Source organism: Paralichthys olivaceus, chromosome 15, assembly GCF_024713975.1.
Source record: "Paralichthys olivaceus isolate ysfri-2021 chromosome 15, ASM2471397v2, whole genome shotgun sequence".
NCBI lineage: Eukaryota > Metazoa > Chordata > Actinopteri > Pleuronectiformes > Paralichthyidae > Paralichthys > Paralichthys olivaceus.
The window spans coordinates 150,001-162,500 of record NC_091107.1 but is presented as its reverse complement, the minus strand read 5'-3'; the positions used below and the strand labels follow the sequence as shown (position 1 = coordinate 162,500).

General features: G+C 44.4%; 3 protein-coding genes across 4 annotated transcripts in view; all 3 read right to left on the bottom strand.

Moving 5' to 3' along the window:
• Positions 1-3,758, bottom strand: part of ik (IK cytokine) — a 7,803-nt gene extending 4,045 nt beyond the window's left edge. The window contains exons 1-9 of the mRNA XM_069539373.1: positions 3,584-3,758; positions 2,955-3,021; positions 1,777-1,869; positions 1,627-1,686; positions 1,127-1,294; positions 890-1,004; positions 692-762; positions 537-583; positions 295-458 (exon numbers count right to left, since the gene is read on the bottom strand). Coding sequence (XP_069395474.1) covers positions 295-458; positions 537-583; positions 692-762; positions 890-1,004; positions 1,127-1,294; positions 1,627-1,686; positions 1,777-1,869; positions 2,955-3,021; positions 3,584-3,593 — 795 coding nt within the window. The 5' untranslated portion in view covers positions 3,594-3,758. The remainder of the gene's footprint in view (positions 1-294; positions 459-536; positions 584-691; positions 763-889; positions 1,005-1,126; positions 1,295-1,626; positions 1,687-1,776; positions 1,870-2,954; positions 3,022-3,583) is intronic.
• A 1,010-nt stretch (positions 3,759-4,768) lies between these two features.
• Positions 4,769-6,612, bottom strand: ndufa2 (NADH:ubiquinone oxidoreductase subunit A2). The gene is made up of 3 exons (XM_069539374.1): positions 6,396-6,612; positions 5,078-5,184; positions 4,769-4,935 (listed from the first exon to the last, which is right to left on the bottom strand). Exons 1-3 carry the CDS (start codon positions 6,497-6,499, stop codon positions 4,844-4,846), a joined length of 303 nt encoding a protein of 100 aa, XP_069395475.1. The 5' UTR covers positions 6,500-6,612; the 3' UTR covers positions 4,769-4,843.
• A 1,261-nt stretch (positions 6,613-7,873) lies between these two features.
• LOC109644389 (A disintegrin and metalloproteinase with thrombospondin motifs 2-like) overlaps positions 7,874-12,500 on the bottom strand; it is a 17,926-nt gene continuing 13,299 nt past the window's right edge. The window contains exons 19-25 of one of the 2 annotated variants that reach the window (XM_069539370.1): positions 12,298-12,457; positions 12,086-12,218; positions 11,684-11,894; positions 11,313-11,442; positions 11,119-11,193; positions 10,716-10,860; positions 7,874-8,933 (exon numbers count right to left, since the gene is read on the bottom strand). In XM_069539370.1, coding sequence (XP_069395471.1) covers positions 8,159-8,933; positions 10,716-10,860; positions 11,119-11,193; positions 11,313-11,442; positions 11,684-11,894; positions 12,086-12,218; positions 12,298-12,457 — 1,629 coding nt within the window. In that variant the 3' untranslated portion in view covers positions 7,874-8,158. Of the gene's footprint in view, positions 8,934-9,135; positions 9,280-10,715; positions 10,861-11,118; positions 11,194-11,312; positions 11,443-11,683; positions 11,895-12,085; positions 12,219-12,297; positions 12,458-12,500 lie in introns of those variants that run through there. The other variant, XM_069539371.1, reaches the window with a different exon arrangement.

The window sequence follows — 12,500 nt, the reverse complement described above, 5'->3', positions numbered from 1 at the left end:
CTGTGGTGTAGTGTACTGTAGTACTGTGGTGTAGTGTACTGTAGTACTGTGGTGTAGTGTACTGTAGTACTGTGGTGTAGTGTACTGTAGTACTGTGGTGTAGTGTACTGTAGTACTGTGGTGTACTGTAGTACTGTGGAGATAAATACTGGTTTTAACTGCAGTTTATTCTAATGACGCTCAGATGATGTTCATGTTTTTTATCAGAGCAGCTGCTGATTCAGCCGTCACGGTGTGAAATGCTCAGCATCGTCTGCTGTCATGGTGACCAGCAGCTGTTTCCTCGGTCAGTACCTCCATGCTGGGACAGTCTGCTTTGCTGCGGATCAGAGTTGTCGGGATGTCTGTATCAGTGAACTCATCGTCTAGGTCGACCACGTACGCCATCCTACCGGGCAGGAAGAGCTCGTTTCTCTCAATCAGACCGGTCCTGAACACCACGCGGTAGATGTTCCTACCTGGGGTGGGGGGTGGTGGTGTTACAGACATGATCCACACATGAAACTCAACATGTGACCAGGTGTGATCACACTCACCCAGACGAGTCTTGAACTCGATCTTCTCTTCTGGCTCCACGTCTTTCCTGACAGGTCAGACAGAGGTCAAATGTCAGACAGAGGTCAAATGTCAGACAGAGGTCAAATGTCAGACAGAGGTCAAAGGTCAGAAAGACGATGAGGTTGTTTCATACTTTGCCTCTTTCTGGACTTTCTCCATCATGTCTTCTTCTTCTTTCTCTTTACTCGTGATCTCCGCTCTCACCTGCCAATGTTCAATCAACGACACAACATGTGATGTTTTATATTGTGTTATATTATTTGATGTTAGCATCACATGAGAGGGAGTTCAGTTTTGTAACAATGCATTAAATATATTTTCTGTGTCTGACCTTCTGTAGCAGAGCGAAGTCCAGACCTTTTACCAAGTGAGTATGTTCCATGTCACCTCCCAAAAACTTTGACTCCTGGATCAACTGCCGACGTTTCTCTGCCGCTGACTTATCTCTGAAAGAACAAAAAAACAATATCCAGCTAGTTAGCATTAGCAGTACTCACGACTCAGCGGTGGGTCCCACAGCTCTGTAGTTAACTGTGCTGTTAGCATAGTTAGCATTAGCAGTACTCACGCCTCAGCAGTGGGTCCTACAGCTCTGTAGTTAGCGGTGGTGCTGATCAGTTCCGTCTCTTCATAATCTTTGTTAACTCCATCTCGTCTCTCTCTCGCTCGATCTCTGTACTTCTCGGCCAGCTCTCGCTCTCGCTCCATCTCCTGTTGACGTAGCTTAGCATAGTAGCTATAATGAACAACAATACATGATTAATAACATGATCAGCTGGAGGTCTTATTAACAGAGCTCAGTTTGGCCTGACAATGACCTCCTGTAGGTAGCAGGTGTGCGTACGCTCCAACTCAGTAGTGGGAGCGGTGTTCCAATCGACAGCAGGAGGCAGTTATTACAACATCAAAGTTTACTGCAGGAAACATGCAGCAGGTCTAACGCTCGCAGACAAACATGTCCGGTCCACTTAACTCAAGTTCAAACTTAACAGGTGATGCTCTGTGATGGGGAGGAACTTCCTGTGTGTCAGAGAATCCTAAGTGACACTGTGCCTGCTCCACACTCACCTCTTCTTCTTCCTCCTCCTCGCAGCGGGATCCTCATCCTCATTGTAGTCCCTCGGCATTCTGGGAAACAAACAACAGATAACCCAATGAAGACTCAAATGTACCCTGTGACAGCAGACGCGGAGCGTCAGCAGTGTTTTTGTAACTCACTCATGTTGTCGAGACTTGGAGGGCGGGGCTGAGGACGGCGCTGCCCGCGGTGTCATAAGCAACTTCCTGAAGTCATCATTAGTCAATTTGGACCTAAGGAGGAGACACACATAGTTGTCTTCACTATCACACATGCACAGAGCCTGTTCTACGAAGGGAGTTCAACATATCCAGGATCTCTTCAATTATCCAGCTGAACTTAACCAAACAATCACAGTCAGACTAAGTGGTCACATGGCGCTGGTTATCAACTGGTTACGTTAACTCGGGCTTTCCTCTAGATATGAGCTTGTGCACATACAAGGGGCGGGGTTTACTGCATATGACCAATCACAGACATGGACAGTTTGACTGACAGCAGAGCTGAGGATCAAACTGTTATATATAATAAACATCCAGCTGCTAAATACAGGAAGAACAGCTGGAGAAACATCTGGGATTGTGTCAATGTTTTGCTCAGTAAAACACGAGATGTGACGCTCACGTTCAAGACTCAGTGTGAAAGTGAAGATCTGTATTCATGATCTGACACAGTTGATTAAGAACTAAATACATGATCCTAAGTTTGTCGTCCAAATCTTGACCATCCTGTTCACAACTGGTTCCATAATCCCTGAGCCAAATGTCAAAGGAGCCATTTTATTTGTCATGACAGAGCTACCTTAATATTTTGAATGATGAAGTCAGAGGTTTCCCTGTTCAGTTGACAGCTTTAGTTCTCTGAGAATTTCTCTCCTGATGAGAAACATTTGAATCCCATAATGTGGCCTCAAAAACAACCTGACTCTGAGGACACACACTGTGTCTGAGTCTGAATGACTGTGTCTGAGTCTGAATGACTGTGTCTGACTCTGAAGACACAAACTGTCTCTGACTCTGAGTGACTGTGTCTGACTCTGAGTGACTGTGTCTGACTCTGAAGACACAAACTGTCTCTGACTCTGAGTGACTGTGTCTGACTCTGAGGACACAAACTGTCTCTGACTCTGAGGACACAAACTGTCTCTGACTCTGAGGACACAAACTGACTCTGAGGACACACACTGTGTCTGACTCTGAGGACACACTGTGGTGGAAACCTTTGACATCACTACTCAATAAAACACATGGACCTATTTTCCAGAACCTGACTGAGAGCATTTGGTGTTCCCACACAAGCAGGGAAGAGTTGAACTCACTGAGCTGCAGCTCGGTGCTCGTCCACCTCGTGGCCGTCAGGGGCGAGAGGGTTGGAGTAACTTTCAGCTAGAAAACAGACAGAGTGTTAGGAGACAGACAGCAGGGGGCTGCAACACAACCTTACACATACACACACCAAAACAACTAAATATACAGTGACTCGTAAGATTATTGTCAATAATGATTCGTGAGTCTGAATCCACACAGATTGAATAAAACTTTACCGAGACACACGGTGACCTGATAAATAATGAGTCATTTTGTCCATAATAAAACGTTGCAGATTAAACAGGAGAGAAAACGTTTAAATTAAAGACTAGTTTCTCTTCTGTTCTTTCAGCTTCGTTTTTTTGTCGAAGAGAAAATCAACGGTGGCTGTTTACTGCTGACTCAGAGCTATGCCAGGCTAATAGATGCTAACAGAGATGTGTCCTGGTGTCGTCTTTAACACAAAACCTCCTTCAGTCTGATAAATATCCGCTTCAGTTTCAATCTTATTGTTTTTATCCGAATTAATCTGAAGCGTCTCTGCTAGCAGCGAACAGCTAAAGGCTAGCCTCGCAGTGAGCGCATGCTAACGGTGTGTTGTAGTTTCTTGTGTGTGAACGTGTTTCAGAATAAAACTCACTCTCCGGCATTTTCTGCGTCTTTTCTCCTTCACGGTGAAAAACTGATTCTTCCTCCTCAGACGAGGACGTTCAATTAGCACACTTAGCTTCGGCTAACATCAGCGGATCGCTACGTCACTTCCTCTTCCGTTAGAGCTCAGCAACACAGCGCCCCCGCAGGAGGCCGTGATCACTGACACAGCGAAACCAACCTCTTGATTTATTGATTTATTGTTTTTCAGATTATACGTCACAGGGTGGAAAAACGTCTGCCATGATTTATGTTGGTTTTAAAAGAGGTCTGATGTTCTGTATATATATATATATATATATATATGTATACATCTCAATCACAGTTTATTTATATAGCTCATATTCAGTTAGTCTCATACATCTTAACAAGGTGCAACATCCTCTGCTCTTTACCCTCAAGAGTAGAACTACCAAACATTACAAGGTAAGACGTATTGTTCCTATGTAAAGCCTTGGGTATCTTGAAAGGTGCTATTTAAATTCAAATTATTATTAATTATAGGACCTTTAAAACTGCATAAAGAGGGTTCTGTTTTTAACACCTTACATTTATAGAAATATGGAGCAGAAAACATATCGAAATTCTAAGAATAAAAACATAAGAAGCATCATGTGTGTCAGTGAACTTCAACCAATCAGAACAGGGTTGTGTCATCACAATAGGTGCTTTAGACTGCGCTGTTTACCTCCCACTAGTGACTGCTGCAGTAACAAAGAGGATGTGAGTTTAGGCCAAACACTTTGTGTAAATGAAGCGGTTCCAAGTGGAATATGAATGTCGGGGCTCGTGGACACTAAAATTACATCATAGGAGTAGTATGGAGGCATGTAATGTTTTTTTCTGTTGTTTAATTACATCTGAAGGACTCAGCATTTACTTAAACCACTGTTTACCCATGAAACTCCAGAACACTTCACCCCCCCCCCCATTACAGTGGTGAGTAGATAATTAGTAAATTTTTATTTTTCTGTGAACTATCCTTTTAAAACATGTCAGGAGCTAGCCAGCTGCAGTGATGGTGCAGATGTTCTCCTCCAGCTGCAGCACCGTGGGTCTTTATGATGACACAACTCTACAGAGTCACTCCCTCCCTGCCATCAGAGGTGATTTCATAAAGCAATGAAAGCCAGCAGCCAGTCAAGTGAAACTATAGAATAAAGAAACTGTGACATTAAATAATTTGTATTTATTCACATGAACACATTTACAGACGAGTCCTTGACTGAACCACTTCAGTTGGGGGGAGTTAGGGTTTGGGCTGAACCAGCGTGTGCAGAGCTGAGGCCACCTGATCAGCTGACATATTGTCCACGGAGATGCTGCTCTCTTTGCCGAAATCTGAAGACAAAGCACAAACATCAGTTTTATTGACACGTGCAAAACCATCATGGAGTGGACTCCGCCTCCAACCAAACCCTGACAGTTTTCATCTCACCGGTGAAACTGTCAATGTCCCATGATGCCAAGCGGTCAGACTCACCGTATCTGGCCCAGACCCGGGCCGGGACTCCCGAACACTCTCGGATCAGGATGGGGAATTCTGGGTTGGACTTCTTCAGAGTTACATAGTGCTGCTCCACAAAGTCTCTGTAAATACAGGAAACACAGTGAGAGCTGAGATCAGCTGCTTCCTGTTGACATTATACCAGAGGGGGTCGATTACAACAGAGGTCACTCTGCAGTTAGCAGTTAGCTGTGGTCTGTAGCTCTGCTGTGAAGCCGTGATCTCAGAATGAATAAGTAGTAATCTTCTCGCGTGTCGCCATGTTTCTTATTTACATTATGCAAATCCGGAAGTTCTATACGGTTGAACTACGTTCACGATGTAGCCGGTTGTCTACACGAAGGCGTGTTTAAACATTTCCGGCCTTAACAGTCAGCTGTAAGCATTTAGCTGTTAGCAGTTAGCTGTGGTCTGTAGCTCTGCTGTTAGCTGTTAGCACTTAGCTGTGGTCTGTAGCTCTGTTGTTAGCACTTAGCTGTGGTCTGTAGCTCTGCTGTTAACAGTTAGCTGTAGCTCTGCTGTTAGCAGTTAGCTGTGAGCAGTTAGCTGTGGTCTGTAGCTCTGCTGTTAGCAGTTAGCTGTGGTCTGTAGCTCTGCTGTTAGATGTTAGCAGTTAGCTGTGGTCTGTAGCTCTGCTGTTAGCAGTTAGCTGTGGTCTGTAGCTCTGCTGTTAGATGTTAGCAGCTAGCCGTGGTCTGTAGCTCTGCTGTTAGCTGTTAGCAGTTAGCTGTGGTCTGTAGCTCTGCTGTTAGCAGTTAGCTGTGGTCTGTAGCTCTGCTGTTAGCTGTTAGCAGTTAGCTGTGGTCTGTAGCTCTGCTGTTAGATGTTAGCAGTTAGCTGTGGTCTGTAGCTCTGCTGTTAGCAGTTAGCTGTGGTCTGTAGCTCTGCTGTTAGATGTTAGCAGCTAGCCGTGGTCTGTAGCTCTGCTGTTAGCTGTTAGCAGTTAGCTGTGGTCTGTAGCTCTGCTGTTAGCAGTTAGCTGTGGTCTGTAGCTCTGCTGTTAGCTGTTAGCAGTTAGCTGTGGTCTGTAGCTCTGCTGTTAGATGTTAGCAGTTAGCTGTGGTCTGTAGCTCTGCTGTTAGCAGTTAGCTGTGGTCTGTAGCTCTGCTGTTAGCAGTTAGCTGTGGTCTGTAGCTCTGCTGTTAGCAGTTAGCTGTGGTCTGTAGCTCTGCTGTTAGCAGTTAGCTGTGGTCTGTAGCTCTGCTGTTAGCTTCCGTCACTCTCCATGCTCGGACGAGTTGTGGATGTTATCGTTACGGCCCTCTCTGTCTCTAAAGGTGGACTCGGAGCTCACCTTGCCCCCTTGCTGGCGGCGGAGGTCTGGCAGAGGTGGACGCGGATCTCTCGGAGGTTCTGACTCAGTCTGGAGCTCAGACTTCTGACCGCGGCAGACGCCATCTTTACTTCCTGCTGAAGTCAAGGACGAGCGAGCGGGGTGATGCAGCCCGGGGTTTATCCTGCCAGGCTCCGATCGTTAACTGTTAACCCCCGTGTTTGTCTTCGAAGGCACCACCCCTTCCTCAGGCTTCATACAGAAAATATGAATGTTTATTTACAGTGATGTTTTATTGTAATACATTTTATATTGATATATTTGTACAGAAATGCGTTTAATACTAATTTGGATTAAATTAAATTTCATATTTATCAGATAGATTTCAATTTGTTAACGTAAACAATGACCCCCCCATGCACATGCAAGTTAGTCATGGAGTGCAACAAGGTTCTGTCCTTGGACCGATACTCTTCACCTTATATATGCTCCCTTAGGCAACATCATGAGAAAGCTCCACATACACTACCATTGTTATGCAGACGACACCCAGCTGTACATTTCTATGAAGCCTGATGAATCTAATCACTTAGTTCAACTTCAGGAACGTCTCAAGAACATTAAGGCCTGGATGAGCCAGAACTTCTTACTTCTAATTCAGACTGAGGTCGTTGTAATTGACCCTAAACATCTCAGAGAATCACTGTCTGAACAGAGAGTCACCTTGGTGTCAGTTTGTCCTCCAGCTCCACTGTGAGGAACCTTGAGTTCTGTTGGACCAGGACATTTGACCAACATATAAAACAAGTCTCTAGGACAGATTTCTTCCACCTGCGCAATATTAAGAACATTAGAAACATCCTGTCTCAGAAGGACGCCGAGAAACTTGTCCACACATTCGTTACCTCTAGATTAGATTACTGTAATTCTTTATTATCAGGACGTCACAGGAAGTCTGAGAAAAGTCTCCAGTTGATCCAAAGTGCTGCAGCAGAGTGCTGACAGGAAGTAGAAGGAGAGATCTTATTACTCCTGTCTTAGCTTCTCTACATTGGCTCCCTGTAAAATCCAGAATATCAAGATCCTGCTCCTCACATTTAAAACCTTAACAATCAAACCCTTCATATGTCAAAGAGCTGATAACACTGTATCATCCAGATAGATCAGTTCACTACCAAAACACAGGTTCTCCTGTGGTTCTAGAGTCTGTAAGAGTAGAACAGGAGGTAGAGCCTTCAACTACCAGGCTCCTCCAACTGGTACAGAAGACGGACATCCACTCTACATTTAGGGTTTAAATTTTCCCTCTGTGATAAGTCTATAGTAAGAGTTACTCTCAGACGAAAAAGAAAGGTCTTGTTTTTGGTGGAAATAAAAAGACTTGAACGTACATGGACTATGTACAGAAGACAAAATCATAAAACAGAAGATGGACAGATCTCTTACAGTGAGTTTTGTCTTAAGGAGTTAACAGAGGTTTATGAGTCGTAGCCACGTCATCAGCTGGATGAAACTTTATTTAGAAACACATTATTTGGTACAAATATCATGCCAGTGAAAACCAGTGTCTTTCCACATGTTTCCACGTGACCTCCAAGCATCCACAACAACTCTGATTGGAGCAGAGAAGAAAACAGGTGTAGACCTCAGGAAATCTGATGAGAACGTTGAGAGAACCTTGCTCTGCAGTCTGATTCAGTTTCTCGTTAGAGTTTGTTAGCGTTAGCAAAAAGTGAGAAGCTGTACATGCGAGATCGTGAACATCAAAACTTATTTTAGTGTTTTTATGATCCACTCATTTTACCGTCAGTCTGACTCTCTCTGCTCCTGTTCACTCTCCTCACAAGATCTTGTCGTCGTTTCGCATTCAGAAGCTCCTGGATACGTTTGTTCTGTGTTCGCTCACGGAATGGTGGCATCCGCGGGACAAAGTAGTTCTGCTGCCCTCTGGTGGTGTCTCCGTCCAATCCCACGATCCGGTACGGGACATCATCCACCAAGTTTTTCTCCTTCTTTATGTTTGTAAAGATTGAAGAGGAAGACGTCGGTGCTGGTCCGGTTTCTGTCAGATGGAATTTAGTTTGAAGGCTCTGCCCACCTGATGATGTTGCAGTGATGATGTCATCAGGATCAAATGAGTTTGTGGTGGGAAACTCTGGGACGTCAAACGTCTGGATTGGCAGTGACAGTGGGCTATAAACCGTTACCATGGGAACTGTAGCAGGAGGCGCTCTCGTAGTGGTGGTTTTCTTCTTGAATACATGTGTTGGAGAGGTTTTCTGTGGCCACATTTTTGTAGTAGTAGCAGTAGTAGTAGTAGTAGTAGTTGGTACAATATCCAGAGAGTCTGAGGGAACTAAAAGATCCTCGTAGGAAGAATACTCGTCATAATCATCATACTCCACGTAAACAAAGTCAGTGCTGCTCCTGCTGATAGGAGGGAGAGTCATAGTGAAGCTGTGAGGTGGCGTGCTGATGATATTACTGGTGATGTCACTGCTGTCAGACCAGGTGGAGGAGGATGCTGAGGTTATCATCTCTGTGGTCGTTACCCATGAGCTAGGTCAAAAAAATACCATAGATTTCTCATTAAATTTTATTTATATAGCACATTTAAGATTAAGATTCCTCTTTATTGTCCCACAATCATGCACACACAGCACTACATGCAACATGGGGAAATTTGACCTCTGCATTTAACCCAACACAGCACACAGGGAACAGTGAGCAGCCATGGAGGAGCCCAGGGAGCTATTGGGGGGGTTCTGTGCCTTGCTCAAGGGCACCTCGGCAGTGCCCAGGAGGTGAACTGGCACCTCTCGAACTACAAGTCCACCTTTCATACTTCAATCCATGCTGGACTTGAACTGGCCACCCTCTGGTTCCCAAGCCAAGTCTCTATGGACTGAGCAAACATCAGAGTACAAGTAGTAAAATAAAGATAGAAAGTAGAATAATAACTATAAAAATAAAATATAAGATATACAATAGTAAAATAAAATCAGCTGGGATAAAAAACATTCTCAACTCAAGGAGAAGGCCAAGAAGAACAGACATATTTTTAGTAATGATTAATTAGTGTGCTAAAGAGGGGGCAGATCTAATGTGTTGTTCCACAAGTTTGGGGCGGCTACTGCGAAGGCGCGATCTCCGGTTATGAGTCTTCTTTTAGGTCCAGGAGGAGGTGAGTGGCTGATCTCAGCTCTCTAACTGGAGTGTGAGTGTAGAGAAGTTCAGCTAAACAAGGCGGTGCCAGTCCATTTAGAAATGTAAAAGTTAACAATAACATTTTTAAATCAATCCTGTGGCAAACAGGAAGCTGTAGGGAATGTTTAGTCTTAAGTTTCAGGGGCAAGGATGTTTGAATATAACAAAGCAGTGGAAAGAGACATCGTATGTTTCAAAAATTGATGCTAGGGGCAACATATATAAGGAAAATAGGGTGGGGCCGAGAATGGATCCTTGAGGGTCACCTCATGTAAGTTGGGCCGTGAAAGAGGAATAATCAATCTGTTAAGCATGACTGAAACCATCTGTGCTGCACCTCTAGTCCCTACAGAGTTTTCCAAACATGACAACAGGATTGTGTCATTGATGGTGTCGAAAGCAGCCTAAGTGCACCAGGACAGCAAAGTCTCCTGAATCAACACTTCATCAAATTGTTAAAAACTCTTTAAAGGGCTGTTTCAGTGCTATGGCGGGGTTTAAAACCAGACTAGAACTTTTCATACACATTATTCTTGATTAGAAATGTTTGCAGCTGGTTGAGAACTACCTTCTCTAGGACTTTGGACAAGAAGGGCAATTTAGAAATGGGCCTGAAGTTAGAGAGAACAGAGGGATCAAGATTATCTCCTTTCTTTTGCAAGAGCTGTACAACAGCATGGTTAAAGGCAGCTAGGACACAACCAGATAGAATACAAGGGCTTATCAGTGACAGAATACATGGGCTAACAGTGTCAAAGACTTCCTTAAGAAGATGAGCAGAAAAGCTATCTGAGGGGCAATTTAAACCAGCGCTAAGAAAGACTTATTTAATAAACATTGGAAAGGATGAATGAAGTTTATCAGCCCATAAAGATTTTAGTTCAACCACACAGCTACATTTTGTCACACAGAACACCCCCTCCTTCCTTTTTGCTTTTGTTGGTCTGTTCCCTGCTTGGATCATTGACTTTGTTCATAAAACAAAATCAAAAAAGTGCAAGAAAGCGTAAATTGTAAGATGCAAATAAAAAGAAAAGAAAAAAACTGCGTTGAGTTCATTTGTTCAAAGATGGCATTTGTTATTTTTGTTTGTTTCTGTTTTCATTAGATTCATTTCGTCTAACTCTCACTGACCTGTTGGCTGTCGGCAGGTTCTCGCTGCTGAAGTTTCCCTCGCTGCAGGACTTGCAGCACATCTGCCGGTATCCTGCGATGGAGCAATACCGACTCAACACCTCCATCCGACAAAACACTGACCGGTCACCACGACAACGCTGCCCTGGAGAGTCAAAACTGTCTATTAGAACCCTAATTCAGAAATGGAGAAATAAAGAACTGTGATAACAACATGTTGTTGTACGGAATACACTTATCGTTACTTTACAGAATGATCTCATCTTTGACCTTCACTTTGAAAAGACTTCAGGAAGAGGTGGAGTCCGATTCCCTTTCCTAAGGCTCACTTATTCTGCTTTTACGTATGTAAAGAGACATTAGTTTCAAACAATTTAACTGATTTAACAAACAGGTACTTTACTGGATGAGATCTTTGGAACAGGAAAGTGTACATTAGACCTGGACAACCACTGGATGATGGCGTTCTTCTGGTTTCCTGTAGGGCCAGACAAACGCAAACGATCAGCACAGAAAACAGACACTACAACTCCCAGCATGCATCCTCCTTCCCTCCTCAGTAAACAAATGTATAGAATGTGATTGGTTGATGCTTACCGCTGCAGGGTGGAGCTTGGCAGCTGCGGATTGTGATTGGTTGAGGTCCACTGCAGTTTCCAGTTGAACCCTCGGGACTCGAACATGCGACTTGACGCTCCTGAGTCCCATTTCCACAAGATACTGAGCACTAAAAACCCAATGACACTAATCAGACACTACTGATCAGTTCATGATCTGTGGTTTCATCCTGATAAAGAAAAGAGTGAGGTTGCTGAACTAAGGGCGGAAAACTAGAAAGAAGAGAAAGTCAAAGTTGTTTTTGAGAGAAGGTGTTTTTAGTTATCGCAGACAGAAGGTTCGAGGTTGTGTAGGAAGAAGGAGAGCAGCGAGGGTAGCATAAGACACATTTCTATTTTAAGTCTTTGTACCGGTGTCCACGGCCCAGTTCGCCAGGCAGCTGGGCAGGGGAAACGGTTGCAGGTGCGTTTCACATCTGGCCGGTTGTCACGGCAGAGTTTGCTGTGTGCCAAGCTCTGCTGCTGGACCCTGCTGGGCTCCAGCTGGCAGCTCACCCAGCGTCGCTGCCACCCAGTCTGACCACAAGAGGCACTGCAGTCTTCCCAGTTCCCAGTCACCCAGCTGAGGCGACAAAAACATTTGATGTTTTTCTAATCTGTAATAACAGTGCTTGTAATTCTGTTGTTTCAACTGCTCTCACTGATTTCAATGGAGTGAATAAAAAAAAAACAGAACACCTGTCAACATTATGATAAGCAGTTCAACAGACACAAATCAGCAGTGTGTTACCATGGTGACCTGTAACACGTTACCGTGGCGAGCTGCACTTATCCATATTGCAGTTACGGCTGATGGCTCTTGGTTTGTTGATGTTGGAGCAGAGCATCCTGTGAACCATTTTCCCATCTGCCTTTCTTCTGCAGCCGAACCTTGTGTACTGTTTCCCTGTCAACCAGAGATCACTGTTACAACACACATGTTACCCTAGAAGAACAGGCTGTTACCCAGCAGCAGAAATGTGTACCTCCTCCACAGGGTCTGGAGCAGTGTGACCATTTCTTCAGCGCCCACTCGTAGAAGATGGTGTCCTCCTGCACCAGGTTGGACTCCAACGAGGACCGGAGACGGTCCTGAATGATGTACTTATAGGATACTGTCACCTTGGAGTCGCCATAGGAACGGACCTGATGCACAAAAACACAGAAGCGGTGGTTGTTCTGGTGTAGT